A 14291-nucleotide genomic window follows, 5' to 3' on the forward strand; every position below is an offset into this window, starting at 1 on the left:
GTTCAGGTTCAGTTTGATTTAGGGGGAGAATCCGTTTCTTTTGGTCTTCTTCTCAACAGTTGCCAGTAAAACGGAATGATTTCTGTTTTCAAAACAGCCCCAAAAAGAATCCACAGCTTAGTAGAAACAAACAGCAAAGTGTTTAAAAGTATAAAAAGGCGTAAAGGGAGTTGTTCCTTTGATGATCCGCCTCATCACAATCAGCCTACTTGATATTCCAGCACAATAATGAAGAGGCTAAGGAACACACACGTCACGTGGTCTCGCCTCTTTGTGTCACTTGTTGAGTCCCGAGCAGCCGGTGGAGGAGGGGTCGAGTCCCGCTCCTCATTCAGCTGCAGAGATGCTGTAGCAACAAGAGCAGCGTGCCACTGGGAGGGGGGAGGGGGGGTGGGTAACTCGATACATACTTCAACTAGAAGCTAATAGATTAGCGATAGCTCTGATTAGGGAACAGAGAGTCTGACCCGGGTTTCCATTGGGTTATCAGAGGAGGTCACCATGGTTACCTAAACCAACACTGCAGGGTCCTGCTGACCTGGAAACCAGTACGGCCTCCCAGTGGGGGGTGGGGGGGGGGGATCGGGGGGAATATCTACGCTATCGAGGGGAATACTTCCTCTGGGACCACAACACTGAGAACCATGAGAACCATGATGAGAACCATGATGAGAACCATGAGTACTATGAGTACTATGAGAACCATGAGTACTATGAGTACTATGAGAACCATGAGAACTATGAGTACTATGAGAACCATGAGAACCATGATGAGAACCATGAGAACCATGAGAACCACCTCTCCATTATTTCCTCCCCTCTTCAGTGAGGAGCCATGAGCCTCACACTGAGTCCTCCATTAGAGAGAGAGAGAGCCCTCAGAGCTCATTAGCAACTTGCCCCCTCCTCTCTGCAATTAAAGAGGCAACTGAATTGACGGACTCGGCAACGTGGATCACCTCCCCTCTTCCTCCTCCTCCTCCTCCTCCTCCTCCTCCTCCCCCCCAGGAGGTGAAGACGCAGAGTCCCTTCATCATGTGACCTCTGCAACAAGTCACTCACTGAGATCTGATGCCGTCTGCATGTTCATGTGTTCATGTTCATGTGTTGATGTCTTCATGTGTTCATGTGTTCACGTCTCCATGTGTTCATGTTGTGTACATGTGTTCATGTGTTCATACATGTGTTCATGTTGTGTACATGTGTTCATGTGTTCATACATGTCTTCATGTGTACATGTGTTCATGTGTTCATGTGTTGATGTGTGCATGTGTTGATGTCTTCATGTGTTCATGTCTGCATGTGTTCATGTGTGCATGTTAACGTGTTCATGTCTCCACATGTGCATGTCTTCATGTGTTAATGTTCATGTGTTCACATGTTCATGTGTTCATGTCTATGTGTTTATGTGTTGACATGTTCATGTGTTCATGTCTCCATGTGTTCATGTGTTCATGCAGCTGAGGACGAGAGGAGCTCTCTGGGGAGCGGCAGGGAAAGAGTTAAAAAAGAACCAGTCACTCCACTCACATAGCACCTGAGGGGGGGGGGCATTTATCAGGCCGGTCTGAACACACACACACACACACACACACACACACACACACACACACAGGGTGAGCCCGAACTGGCTGAGCTGCATTCACAAGCCGTGCAGAGCCTCTGTGACTTTTTCACCTCTCAGCTCTGCTGCTTTTCTTCGGGGAGGAGGAGGAGGAGGAGAAGGAGGAGGAGGAGGAAGAGGAGGAGGAGGAAGAGGGGGGCCCCTCTTCCTCCTCCTCCTCTTCCTCCTCCTCCTCCTCCTCCTAACAAAGCAAACCTATTCCGACTGCATGTGACGCAAGGGTGCATAATGCAGCAAAGAGAAGTCGGCGTTGTTGGATTGTTGAGTTTAATAAATTCAAAGTATTTTTTTTTATTCCTCTGCTGCAGTCGCCTCACAGGAATAAATTGGTTTATGAATAAATGAGCTCTGCTTTCTCTCCGTCTTGTTAACATTGTTCTTTTTGTGCAAATTCTTCTTATTTTTTTTTTCAAGTCCACTTCAACTTTATGCCCGAGGGCATATATTAAAAATACATATGGAAAGAGATAATGCACACACACACACACACACACACACACACACACACACACACACGCACACACACACACACACACGCAAATTCGTTAAGGATGTCACTGCCTAACAAACCGCAGATAAGATGTCACACAAAAATAGCACACACACGCACAAAAAAAAAATTTATATATATATTTAAAAAAAAAAAATTTTTTCAGCGGCGATTTAATTATGAAGAGCAGCCATTAATATATTCACTGTGAGAGCCAAGCACCTTCTGTCCGTGCACACACACAGCAGAACCCTGCAGGTCATGGGTTCTGTCCCGCCGCCGTCAACACGCGCGCGCGGTGCACGTGTCCGGTGCATTTAAAACAGGCCTTTACAATCAATTAATATTAAAGATCTGCATCGGGAGCCTCGAGCGCAACACGGTGTTCCCTCACATGCACCTGAAAGCCCATGGGTTCAACACCCTCTAGTCCGCATGCACGAGGCTCCACTCCGGGTCCAGACCATAATAATAAAGAGCGCGCGCGCGGATCCCTGAAGGATACACGAGCCTTCAAAGAGACACTTAAACGCACAAGTGGCGTCTGTGTTATTTAATTCTGCTCCTGGATTAAATGAAGTATAATCTTCCGGGTGATCTTTCTCATTTCCATAATCAGACATAAGGGCTGGGGGAGTGTGTGTGTGTGTGTGGGGGGGGGGGGGGCGGGTCCCAGTCCTCCCAGTCCTCCCATTCTCTCTCTCTCTCTCGCTCAGCCACTCATCCATATGGAAGTCCGCGCGGATTTAAATTATTTAGCCTAATCGCTTCATTACTTTTTATGTCGGACTATCCAACTAATCCCTTTAATTTGGCCACTTGATTTTTAGATTATTTTGTCCTCCCCTCGTCGGCTCCCGTAGTCTCCTCTCACGCGCCATGAAGCCTCCGTTGGACTTCACGGCTCTCCGTCTGCAGCGACTCAGCTATTAATGGCCGCTTTTTATTTTTCTTCTTCCAGATTTGCATAATTCTAATCATCGGTTGCTGTTATCATTATTTAACGGCGGTGTGTGTGTGGACCATTAGGGGGGTCACGCCTGTGTGCGCGCGCACCGCAGGGTCCCCGGAGTGCCCGCGCGGCCAGTGGAGCACATAATGAAGGCCGCGCGCGCGGTTATCTCTGGGATATCGGGCACGAAAAAAAAGGGGAAACACTCCTTAATCTACCTTTAATACCCGCCGCGCTGTGGAGGAAGAGGAGAGGAGGAGGAGAAGAGGAGGAGGAGGGTCTCGATAAGCAATGTGCACTCATGTCTGAGGAGAAACACTGACAAGACGCGTAATGAACCGTGAACGCCACAGCGGAGGAACCAAAGGACGGCACCTCTTCCTCCTCCTCCTCCTCTCGGGCTCCAGACACACAGAGGAGCCCTCCCCCGCTTTTAGTGGCAAAAAAACGGGGAGAAAAAATGGAGAGAGGCGCTAAATTAAAATGGACACGAAGCAGGTCAAGATTGTGGAGATGGCTTTTTTTTCTTCTTCTTCTTTTTTCTTTCTCCCACACGAGCTAATCTCCCGCGGGTCGGTTCCGGGTTCAGGTCTTTAATGGGCCAATAATAGCAACATTATTCAGGGAGAACATTTTCATTCCGATGGATGGAAAATGTAAAATGGCCTTAATCATTATGCAAATATAGCAGAGAGAGGAGTGACCCAGAATAGTTGAATAGCCAGCGGGGAAGAACACACACACACACACACACACACACACACACACACACACACACACACACACACACACACACGGAGAGAGGTGTACCTGATCAAGGGCCACCGATGATCTCGTGATCTCCTCGCTGTCGGACTTGGACCCGGTCTCCCGGTCGTCTATGACCAGGTCGATGGGCATCTTGCCTTTCAAGCAGCTGATGTACCGGTGACAGAAGTTATCACACAGCTCGTGCACCTGAGAGAGAGAGAGGACATCATCATCATCTTCATCATCACACACACACACACACACACACACACACACACACACACACACACACATACTTAAATGACAGCCTTTGACATGCAAAAGAGCCCCGAGGAGCTTTTATTTCTAGGGGGGTTGTGGGATCACAGCCCAGTTTGTTGCATCTGAAACATTTTGGCATGACTGTGGAGTTTATCAAACATATTTACAGTCATAAAGTATCACATGTGGAGTTTTTTAAAACATATTTAGACTCATAAGTATCACATGTGGAGTGTTTTAAACATGTTTAGATTCATAAAGTGGCGCTGTGATACTTTATGAGTCTAAATATGTTTTAAAACTCTTTTTTTTAACGTATTTATTTTGGTGCGCATACCCTGCAGGACCAGGTGAGTCCAGGTCCCGTGCCGTGCCCAGCGTGCGCGCGCTCCATCCGGGCTTTTTGTGATAGTAACTCTTTTTTTGGGGGGGGGGTGATATTATTTATTAATTGTCTCTCCTCTCAAAATAGAGATATCGTCTCGAAATTTGCCAGCGACACGAGGGAGAGCCCCCGGGTGACGTTTAAGGTCAACTGTTTAATTCACGTCCACTTGTGACGTCATCGCCGCTTTGTGGCGCAAACTGTGTCTGATGGGCAAAGAAATTAAATGAATCCCGCCTCCGTGAACTTCACTCATGTGAGGAGAGTTTACAGAATAATCTGCTCTGAAACACGCGCCGCGCAGCGTGAGGTGAAAGTGGACTTCACGGGCTCCCGTAGTCCATCTGACGCGGGGGACAAATCAGAGTTTTTACGCGCTCTCTCTCCTCGCTCCCGGCTCCACAGATGGCCGCCGGGGCCTTTTGCCCTCCATGGAGAAACATCCCATAAGTTCCTCTATATGTTTCATGATTTCTGGCATCATTAAACTTGATTACAGCGCGCGGGGCAGAAGAGAACAGCTTGCGTCGTGATTAAAACGCGCAGAGAAAACGGCTCCGTGATTGATTTTGACGCTAATTATAACCGACCAGCAAACACAGTCCCACATCGGTCTGGCCCGAGTGGAAGAGGATTATTACCTTCTCCAGCTCCAGAAGATGAAATCGTAAAACTTGAATGGCTTGAATCATCTGAAAAATTCAAATAACAATAAAAAAAAAGTAAATTAGAGGTTCTCACATCTCTTGATATTAAACAGAAGAGCACGTGCTCCTCAATACAAAATATTCATGCGGATGGGTTTTATGTGGGACTGATATTAAACACGTTATTGCGACATAAGAGCCTCAGAGTCAGAGAGCCGAGGCGCGTTCAGGGACAACTGGACAGAAGTGGAGCGAGAGCAGGAGGTCATGGGGTCAGTCAGCTGTCTGACAGGGCCTTCACGAGAGGGGGGGGGGGGGTATCAGCCCCACGTGGCTCTCTGACTCTCATGCACATGCACACGCACACAATGAGAGTCACATGTCATTTACAATATAAATATGTCTCCTACCAGATTATCCAATTCTGGATTCGATGAAAATAAAGGTTTTTCTGCCCGAATCTAGAAGAAATAAACATTGTTTTCACAAAATGTATGAATATAAAATACAGTTTTAAATAAAGTTCCCATGACGCAGCATTCCTTATACTTTACGGCCAACACACTGTAAGAAGTGAAAACATGTTCCTTCTTTTTTTGTGTGTGTATTTTACATTATTAGCAAATGGCATTTTATTTTCTCTCAACTTTAGGCACAGAAGGCGCGAGCTGCGCACTCCCGCCAGCGTGCCCGCGCGCGTGCGCGTGAACAACAAGAGGACAAACTCCGCTGACCTGTTTCGCGAACACCGCGATGTCCTCGTTGAAGGACTCCGACGAGCACACGTCTCCTCCCGCCACGCCGGGCTCTCTGGGCGTGCACGTCGCTAATTCACATTTCTCAAAAATCAGTGCAAGCAGGGGGAACAGGGGGTGCCTGGAGACACACACACACACACACACACACACACACACACACACACACACACACACACACACACACACACACAATAGCAGAATGTCAGCAGAGGGAACATTGCCGGGCTCCAGCCCGCCTCGCGGCTCCTCTCCGCCGCCTCGGGAGCGCGCAGCGAGCCTCTGATCCCACCGAGGCCCGACGGCGTGCAGCTTCAGAGGCGGCCACGCAGCTCCTCGCACGGGTCTCCCTCTGGAGCCCAGGCGTGCGCGTGTACGTGTGTGTGCGTTTTAAAGCTGCTGCACATTTGTTGCGTATTCATTGTTTAGGTCGCAGACTGCTGCTGTGTGACGTTGAGTCAGTCATGCTAAGAATTATGTGTTTTAATTAACTGTGTAAATTAATAACCGACATGCATGTGTGTGATTTCCTTTAAACACGACATATACACACACATATATATTTATACATGTTGCTGGGCCTTTAAACACAATTAATTACAACGTTAAAATCCAGTAATTTTGCTCATAAATGATGAAACTTAAAAAATAAATTAAGCACGTTATATTCTAAAAGTGTACATATTAGATGTTCTAATTACAGTGTCTCATAATTATAATATTTTATCATAAAAGAGAGAAAATACATGTTTTTCTCCCCCCAGTGTGTTGCATAGCAGGAACGTGAATATGCATTTATGTCCACATTAAAATAACACAGCCGCCTCGTCCCGGGACCTGACCCCACAACCTACCCGTATATCGCGTCTTTATCTCTCTTGAGCGCGTCGTTGACGGAGGAGCCCATGCTGGGCGGCATGGCGTTGGTGTGCGCGCTGTGCGGGTACTGGTGCGCGTGCAGCTGCGGGCCGTGGTTGAGGTGCACCGCCTGCATGGACCGGGCGCCGTGCGGGTCTCCGTACATGGTGGTCGGGATGCCCACCCCGTCCATCCCGTAGTGGGGCAAGTCCTCGTACTGCACACACACACGCACACACACACCAGACACAAAACAGTGCGCATGGGGTCAAGCACACGCACGGAAACACGCGCGCACAAAGCAGCAGAAGAGAGGAAAACTACAAAAAAGGCGAAATAGTTTCACGAATCTCCCAAAAGCAAGTGGACATGTTTCACTGTGTTGTTGAATCAAAGAGTTGTGACATCTTAACAAGAACAAGATAACACATCTCCACGGGGCCGGTTATTATTTATGCTTTTCAATAACACAGCTTTTAAAGTGGATATTTATCAGGATTTAGTTTAATAACTGCTGCATTTATGAGAGGAAGACAGTTGTGTTTTCAACTTCTTCACACTGAGCATTGAGGCTGAAATACATGTTAATTATTCAATATATTTTAAATAAATACTGCGAGTACCACAAGGTGAAACTACACAGCTACACGGCCCAGTTATTGTTATTATTATTATTGTTATTATTATTACTATATTATGATTATTATAATTATACTGCTTTGCTGTTATTACCATGACCAGCGTGTGTTAAAACCACTGGTTACTGTGTGTGTCTTAAACTTGTTAATTACCGCGTTTCCTAATTTTGAAGGCTCATAATTGCGCAGCACGTCATTACCCAGCAGCCCTCTGTGATTAGCGCGTGTTTGCGTGTTTTTGAGATGTTTAACAAGAACTGGACATGCACAACTTTTATTTTTTCACGTGTCAGTTTGAAGTTAAATAAACTCCAAGCTGTAGTCTGGGAGTTTTTATAAAACTCTCAGTTTGTTGCAGAGTGAGAATAAAAAGGGCAAATAAAAACTGTATTGGAAGTTTGCTGCTTTAACACATCTTGAATTATTGATAGTGCCCTCAAGGAAAAGAGTAAAAAACAACAACAACAACCAGCATTATCCCTTAAATCAGAGCTTTTTTTAGCCCCAAAGAGGCGCAGACAGCCGCGCAGCAGACAACGGCTGTGCGGGTCCGCTGTGGCCGGACATAGCAGCTCTCTGCGCGGCTGTGAGCGCGAGGATCCGCGCGGCCGCTGCGGAGCAAGTGTGAAGCGCTGCGGCTCATGGCGGAAGAAAACCTGCGTTATTAAGCTAATATCTCCCGCGCTAGGACGTTTATTAAAGTGATTTTAGTTGTGTTAAAAGATATGAACACATACATGTGCAGAGTGTTGTTGTGCCCTCCCCCCACTTCGCTTCCATAACCTGTCATAACTAATCTGAAAAAACACCGCGGACGTTGAGAGATGACCCCGCTCCCGGTGTCCCTCCGCGCCGCGCCGCGCCGCAGACAGACCCGCAACACAGCGGGGTCTCACGCGTCAGCGAGGCCGCGGGGAAACTTTCCCCTCCGCGAGTGTGTGTGTGTGCGTCCGTGCGCGCGTGTGTCACTCAGCCACGTTACAGAGGAGCACGGCGGACTTCGAGAAACTTTCTTTTCTTGTTTCCCTCGCTGGGTTCGGGACCGTCCTTACGTACCCGTTGCGCCATAACCCTCCTGAGTCCCCGGGTCGTCCTTTACAGCTGAGATAAATCCCCTCCGCAGTCCAGGGTGGAGAACAAGTGAAGAAAGAAAATCCAAATAAAAACGAGGGGAGACGTTTCAGCCCCCAAAAAAGAAGAAGATCCCGCAGCCTCGCGTCGGTGTCCTCCGGTGCTCGCAGCCCCGCCGCTCTGCGCTCGCAGCCCCCGGCGCGGTGGGTTATAGGTCCTCGGCAGTCCTCGGTGCAGCGGCGCCTTCTCTGTTCTTCTTCTTCTTCTCCCCACCCAAAAAAAAAAATTACCAAAAAAAAGCAGGCTGAAAAATGAAACAGCCCCCCTAAAAAAACAAAGTGTGGACTCTCATGGCAGCGCGGCTTGTCAGTCACGGCGGGCTTGTCAGGGAAAGAAAGTACCGGCTGAGTGATGGTCCAGGGCGCGAGACGTCTCCGCGGGACCGGGTGCACGGGAACGGGGACTCAATCACGGCACAAGCGGAGCGGCTCTCCTCGCGCGTCCCTTTGATCGCTCTCAGCTTTCCCGGCTTGATTTTCTTATGCGAGGAAAGCGTCGCGAGCAGATCAAGAGGAGGTGGGGTGATAATTCTGGCTTAGAGCTTTTCTTAAAGGAGCCACGATCGATGCCGTGCGCGTGGTGTGTGCGCACACAGACGGGCGTGTGTGCGCGCGCGCTGTGTGTGAGTCTGCGCGAGCCGCCTTCTCTCTCTCTCTCTCTCTCTCTCTCTCTCTCTCCCCGGGTGTGTGTACAATGGGGATGTGTGTGTGTGGCTGAGCTGAGGAGGAGCGGAGGATCTGGACCAGACTGCCGAAACCCGGAAGTAGTGGTGGCCATAACAGGTCGCGTCTTACACAACGCGCCGGGCTGCAGCAAGTCACGCGCAGCGGAGGGGGGGAAGAGAGAGAGAGAGAAGAGAGGAGGAGAGAGGGGAAGAGAAGAGAAGAGAGAGAGAAGAGAAGAGAAGAGAAGAGAAGAGAAGAGAAGAGAAGAGGGAGGACCTGCGAGACCGCGGCGGCCGGTCCGGGTCCTAGTCCGGGGAGACGGACCCGGGTCCCGCGGAGACCGCGTCCGGATCCCGGTCCTCTTGACTCTTATGTCTGCAGCTCTGGTGGGAGATGAGTGGCAGGTATGTTGTCAAGAAACCAGTCGAGTTTTTAGCTACTTTATGATTATTAATGTCATGCAATAAATGAGTTATAGTTATAGTAACAGTGTTATGAGATGAGCCTCATCCAGTCCTGCAGGTTCTGGGGTCTGCTCCATGTGTGTGTGTGTGTGTGTGTGTGTGTGTGTGTGTGTGTGTGTGTGTGTGTGTGTGTGTGTATGTGTGTGTGTGTGTGTGTGTGTGTGTGTGTGTGTGTGTGTGTGTGTGTGTGTGTGTGTGTGTGTGTGTGTGTGTGTGTGCACTAATGCGTTATATTTAATAACAGCAATGCTTATGAAGTGAGGGTCAGCTCCATTAAAAGGAACAATAAATACAACTTTTTATAAATATCTATATTGTAATAATTGTTATGTGTGCAGAATGAGAGGAATGAATCCACATCGAGTTATTGATTCATTAAAACGTCTCAAAGCATCTTTTCACGTCTGAATAACAGCCTCTCTCTCTCTCTCTCTCTCCCTCTCTCTCTCCCTCTCTCTCTCTCCCCCCTCCGCAGTGCAGAATGGGTCGCTCCAGTCTGCCCCGTCTGTCCAATGGCAGAGCGGCTGAGGGATGGAGCCCTCCTATTGGCTCCCCGCGTGATCGATCCGCGGCTGATTGATCGCTTTTTAGGCCACTTTTCTTTTTCTTTCTTTCTTTCTTTCTTTATTAAGGCGCAAAAACAAAACACCAGCCTGCGAACAGAAACACCCACGTTGTGTTTTCTGTCAACTTACAGGCTGTAGACTCACAACAAACATAATATTAACAACACAATATAATATAATATAATATAATATATAATGTGTACTATAATATAATATAAATGTGGAGCAACACCTCTCAGAAACAAATACTTTCTTCTTTCGGAGAATTTATTTTAGTCTCTGATGTGATAAAAGTTCACAGTTTGCAAAGCTGTTGTCAAACTTTGGTCAAATATTGATGAGCTCTAATTTAAGAAAGGCCAGTGACGTCATCATGAGAGTCAACGTGTGGATGTAAACGCACCAAATAGTTTTAATTCTCTATTTCATTCCTCCCTGGATTTATTTATTAAAGGGCTGCAAATCTTATTTCATTCATATTCATTCCTATATATATATATATATTTATATTTTACTAATAAAAGAGTGAAGCGGCCTCAACGTGTCATAAAGTATTCATGACATATTCCGTGAATATAAAAACGGACAGCAGCAGTTTTTAGGGAGAAGGAGTTCAGACATTATAGATTTCATGACGCGCGTGCGTTTATGAGCCCGACGCACGTGAACGGAGAGCTCGGGATCTGAGAATGCTCTCTCTCTCTCTCTCTCTCTCTCTCTCTCTCTCTCTCTCTCTCTCTCTCTCTCTCTCTCTCTCTCCGGGCATCGACCCTGTGGCCCCCCGGTGCAGAGGTGTGGCGTCATAACGCGGATTCACACGGCGGGATTCCTTGCGGTAAAACCGGTGGAGACGAGGGACAAACAACTCCAAAACAATCCCGGGAGCCGCAGAGAGGCTCCGAGGCCCCCGGGGCCAGAAGAGGAGAAGAGAAGGAGAGGAGGAGAGGAGGAGAGGAGAGGAGGAGAGGAGAGGAGGAGGAGAGGAGAAGGAGCGCGCGGGACGCACGGACTTTTACGCGCAGAGACATTTGGATCAAATAATAATAAACTCGCTAAACTCTTTGTTAATTCCCTCATGTGTTGGTGAGTAGAAGCTCTCGTCTTCTCTTTTGGTTTTTCATTAATTGTACGTGACATTAAAATATATTTATTTAAAAGCATTATTGTCACAGATATTTTCTTGGATGGAAGTTGTTTTATTAAATTAAAAGGAGCTTCTGCTGCTGGTAAACTGGTTATTTAAACATCTCACACCACGAGGCGCGTGTTACAGGACAGCTGAGAGAAAGGAGGAGGAAATAAAAGAAGATAAATTAATATTAAACGGGACATCACCAGCGGACCTGGAACATAAAGTATGCCGCGTTCTGGAGCCGAGACGCGGCGTCAAGGAGCTCAGCAGCGGCCTGGAGCTCCACGAGGGTCAGAGAGAAAGCATAAAATACCATCATTTATATATATACGTATATATATATATATATATATATATATATATATATATATATATATATATATATATATATATATATATATATATATATATATATATATATGTATGTATATGTATGTCCTCTAATTAATGTCCACTGTGTAAATCACATCTCATGTTTAGCTCAGATATAACTGATAAATAAAGCGTTGGTTCTAACAGCCGCAGACACAGATTATTCATTTATTAATATTTGTTTTACAAAAACAAATTGTTGTAACTGCTTTAATGCCGCGTTCAGGGTCACAGTCTGCTTCTACGTCACTTTTACAAACTCATATTAAGTCAATTATTGAAGTTCGACTCAACTTATTGGAACAGGACTTCATTGTTATTTATTTTTTTGACATTAGCTTTAATATCTGGAGATAATAATGACATCACATCCTGAGCACAGAGGCGTGAGTTCACCGTTAAACTTAATAACAATAAAATGAAGGGTCTCGCGCGTGGACATCAAGGAGGATCCCGTGAACGAGCCGCGCTCTCCTCAAGGTGAAGCGTGCGCGCCTCCTAGCGGGGAGACGGGGCGCTGCACGCGCAGGAGCGAGGACGAGCACTGGAAGCAAAAAGGTTCAAAACTAATAAAACTAAACATGTTGAGCTTTTGTTTCTTCTTCACTGGATGCAGAATATTCCGTTTGAATTGTTTATGAACAAAATATAAAATAACATGCATGAATACAGTTTTTATTTAAGTATTAAGAAGAAAAGAGATTCTCTTGAGAGGAAAGACACAAACTCAAAGGATGGAAACTGAAGACTAAAATATTAAATTCAGTTCTCACAATTAAAATAGGTAGTTTTTGTATTTAAAAAAAGAAGTAAATATCATCTTCTTCCTGGTCTCCTTCCTTGTGTCCTCCCTCGTCTCCTTCCTCTTCTCATTCCTCATCTCCTCCCTCGTATCCTTCCTCTTCTCCTTTCTCTTCTCCTTCCACGTCTTCTTCCTCATCTCCTTCCTCTTATCATCCCTCATCTCCTTCCTCGTGTCCTTCCTCATCTCCTTCCTCTTCTCCTTCTTCGTGTCCCTCCTTGTCTGCTTCCTCGTCTCCTTCCTCTTCTCCTTCTTCGTGTCCCTCCTCGTCTCTTTCCTCGTGTCCTTCCTCGTCTCCTTCCTCTTCTCCTTCTGCGGGTCCCTCCTCGTCTCCTTCCTCGTCTCCTTCTTCGTGTCCCTCCTCGTCTCTTTCCTCGTGTCCTTCCTCGTGTCCTTCCTCTTCTCCTTCTGCGGGTCCCTCCTCATCTCCTTCCTCGTGTCCTTCCTCTTCTCCTTCTTCGTGTCCCTCCTCGTCTCCTTCCTCGTGTCCCTCTTCTTCTCCTTCCTCTTCTCCTTCCTCGTCTCCTTCCTCGTGTCCTTCCTCGTCTCCTTCCTCGTCTCCTTCCTCTTCTCCTTCCTCTTCCCCTTCTTCTTCCGCCTCCTCCCTCGTCTCCTTCCTCTTCTCTTCCCCTCTTCTCCTTCCTCTTCTCCTCCCTCTTTCGCCTCCTCCTCCTCCTCTTGAAGCAGAGGTGTCACATTAATGTGAACGTGTGATTCATGCTCACACCTACAGACACATATGTGAGGACCAGCTGCTCCCATATGGTGACAAGTGTGTGATATTAGATGGACAGATTTATAAACACACACACACACACACACACACACACACACACACACACACACACACACACACACACACACACACACACACACACACACACACACACACACACACACACAGGTCAGCCACTCCACTTTTACTCTGAAGGCTGAATTAACCCCACAGATAGTTAGAGAGCTCATCACACCATCACACACCTCTCTCTCTCTCTCCCTCTCTCTCCCTCTCTCTCCCTCTCTCTCTCTCTCTCCCTCTCTCTCTCTCTCTCCCTCTCTCTCTCTCTCCCTCTCTCTCTCTCCCTCTCTCTCTCTCTCCCCAACAAATAAAGAAAGAAGCAACCCAGAGGTGAGGGATTTGGGTGAGGGCCGGAGGCAGTGATCATGGTGGAGGGTGAGGGTGTTTCTCACACTTCCAAAGGGAGACTGGGAACTGATCGGCACCTTAGAGAGGGAGAGAGAGAGAGGGAGAGAGAGAGAGAGAGAGAGAGAGAGAGAGAGGAGAGAGAGAGAGAGCGAGAGAGGGGGAGGGAGAGAGAGAGAGAGAGAAAGTGAGAAGAAGAAGAAGAAGAAGTAGAAAAAAAAGCAGCTGAAGATGAAGGATGACGACGAGGAGGGAACAAGTGGGATTTTTAAAAATAAAAAGCTGAGTGTTGAAGCCGAAAAAAACCAGGAGGTAAGGGAGGAGGAGGCGAGGAAGTAGGAGTTGAGGGAGGAGGAGGGGAGGGAGGAGGAGAGGAGGGAGGAGGATACATATGCAGTGAGTTTGAGGAGCAGAAGGACTTTTATTTTGGCAAAACACAGATTTCAACAACCTCCCTTATGGCTGTTGGTGTGTGTTGTGTTGTGTTGTGTTGTGTTGTGTTGTGTTGTGTTGTGTTGTGTTGTGTTGTGTGTTGTGTTGTGTGTTGTGTGTTGTGTTGTGTGTTGTGTTGTGTTGTGTTCGGATGTTCCTTTAATTAAAACGATTTCTCTGTTTTCCTCGTGGTTTCACTCTTTGTTTACTGAAACATTCCTCC

The 14291-nt window shown here is 47.2% G+C and overlaps 1 protein-coding gene across 1 annotated transcript in view; it reads right to left on the reverse strand.

The window, feature by feature from the left end:
- Positions 1-8542, reverse strand: part of LOC306746504 (homeobox protein Meis1-like) — a gene marked incomplete at its 3' end in the record, with an annotated part of 14792 nt that extends 6250 nt beyond the window's left edge. The window contains exons 1-6 of the mRNA XM_079229426.1: positions 8417-8542; positions 6719-6939; positions 5844-5985; positions 5520-5570; positions 5104-5154; positions 3877-4023 (exon numbers count right to left, since the gene is read on the reverse strand). Of these exons, the coding sequence (XP_079085552.1) occupies positions 3877-4023; positions 5104-5154; positions 5520-5570; positions 5844-5985; positions 6719-6939; positions 8417-8428 (624 nt within the window). The 5' untranslated portion in view covers positions 8429-8542. The remainder of the gene's footprint in view (positions 1-3876; positions 4024-5103; positions 5155-5519; positions 5571-5843; positions 5986-6718; positions 6940-8416) is intronic.
- Positions 8543-14291: the final 5749 nt, after the last annotated feature.

This window comes from Taurulus bubalis (assembly GCF_910589615.1).
Source record: "Taurulus bubalis genome assembly, chromosome: 14".
Lineage (NCBI taxonomy): Eukaryota > Metazoa > Chordata > Actinopteri > Perciformes > Cottidae > Taurulus > Taurulus bubalis.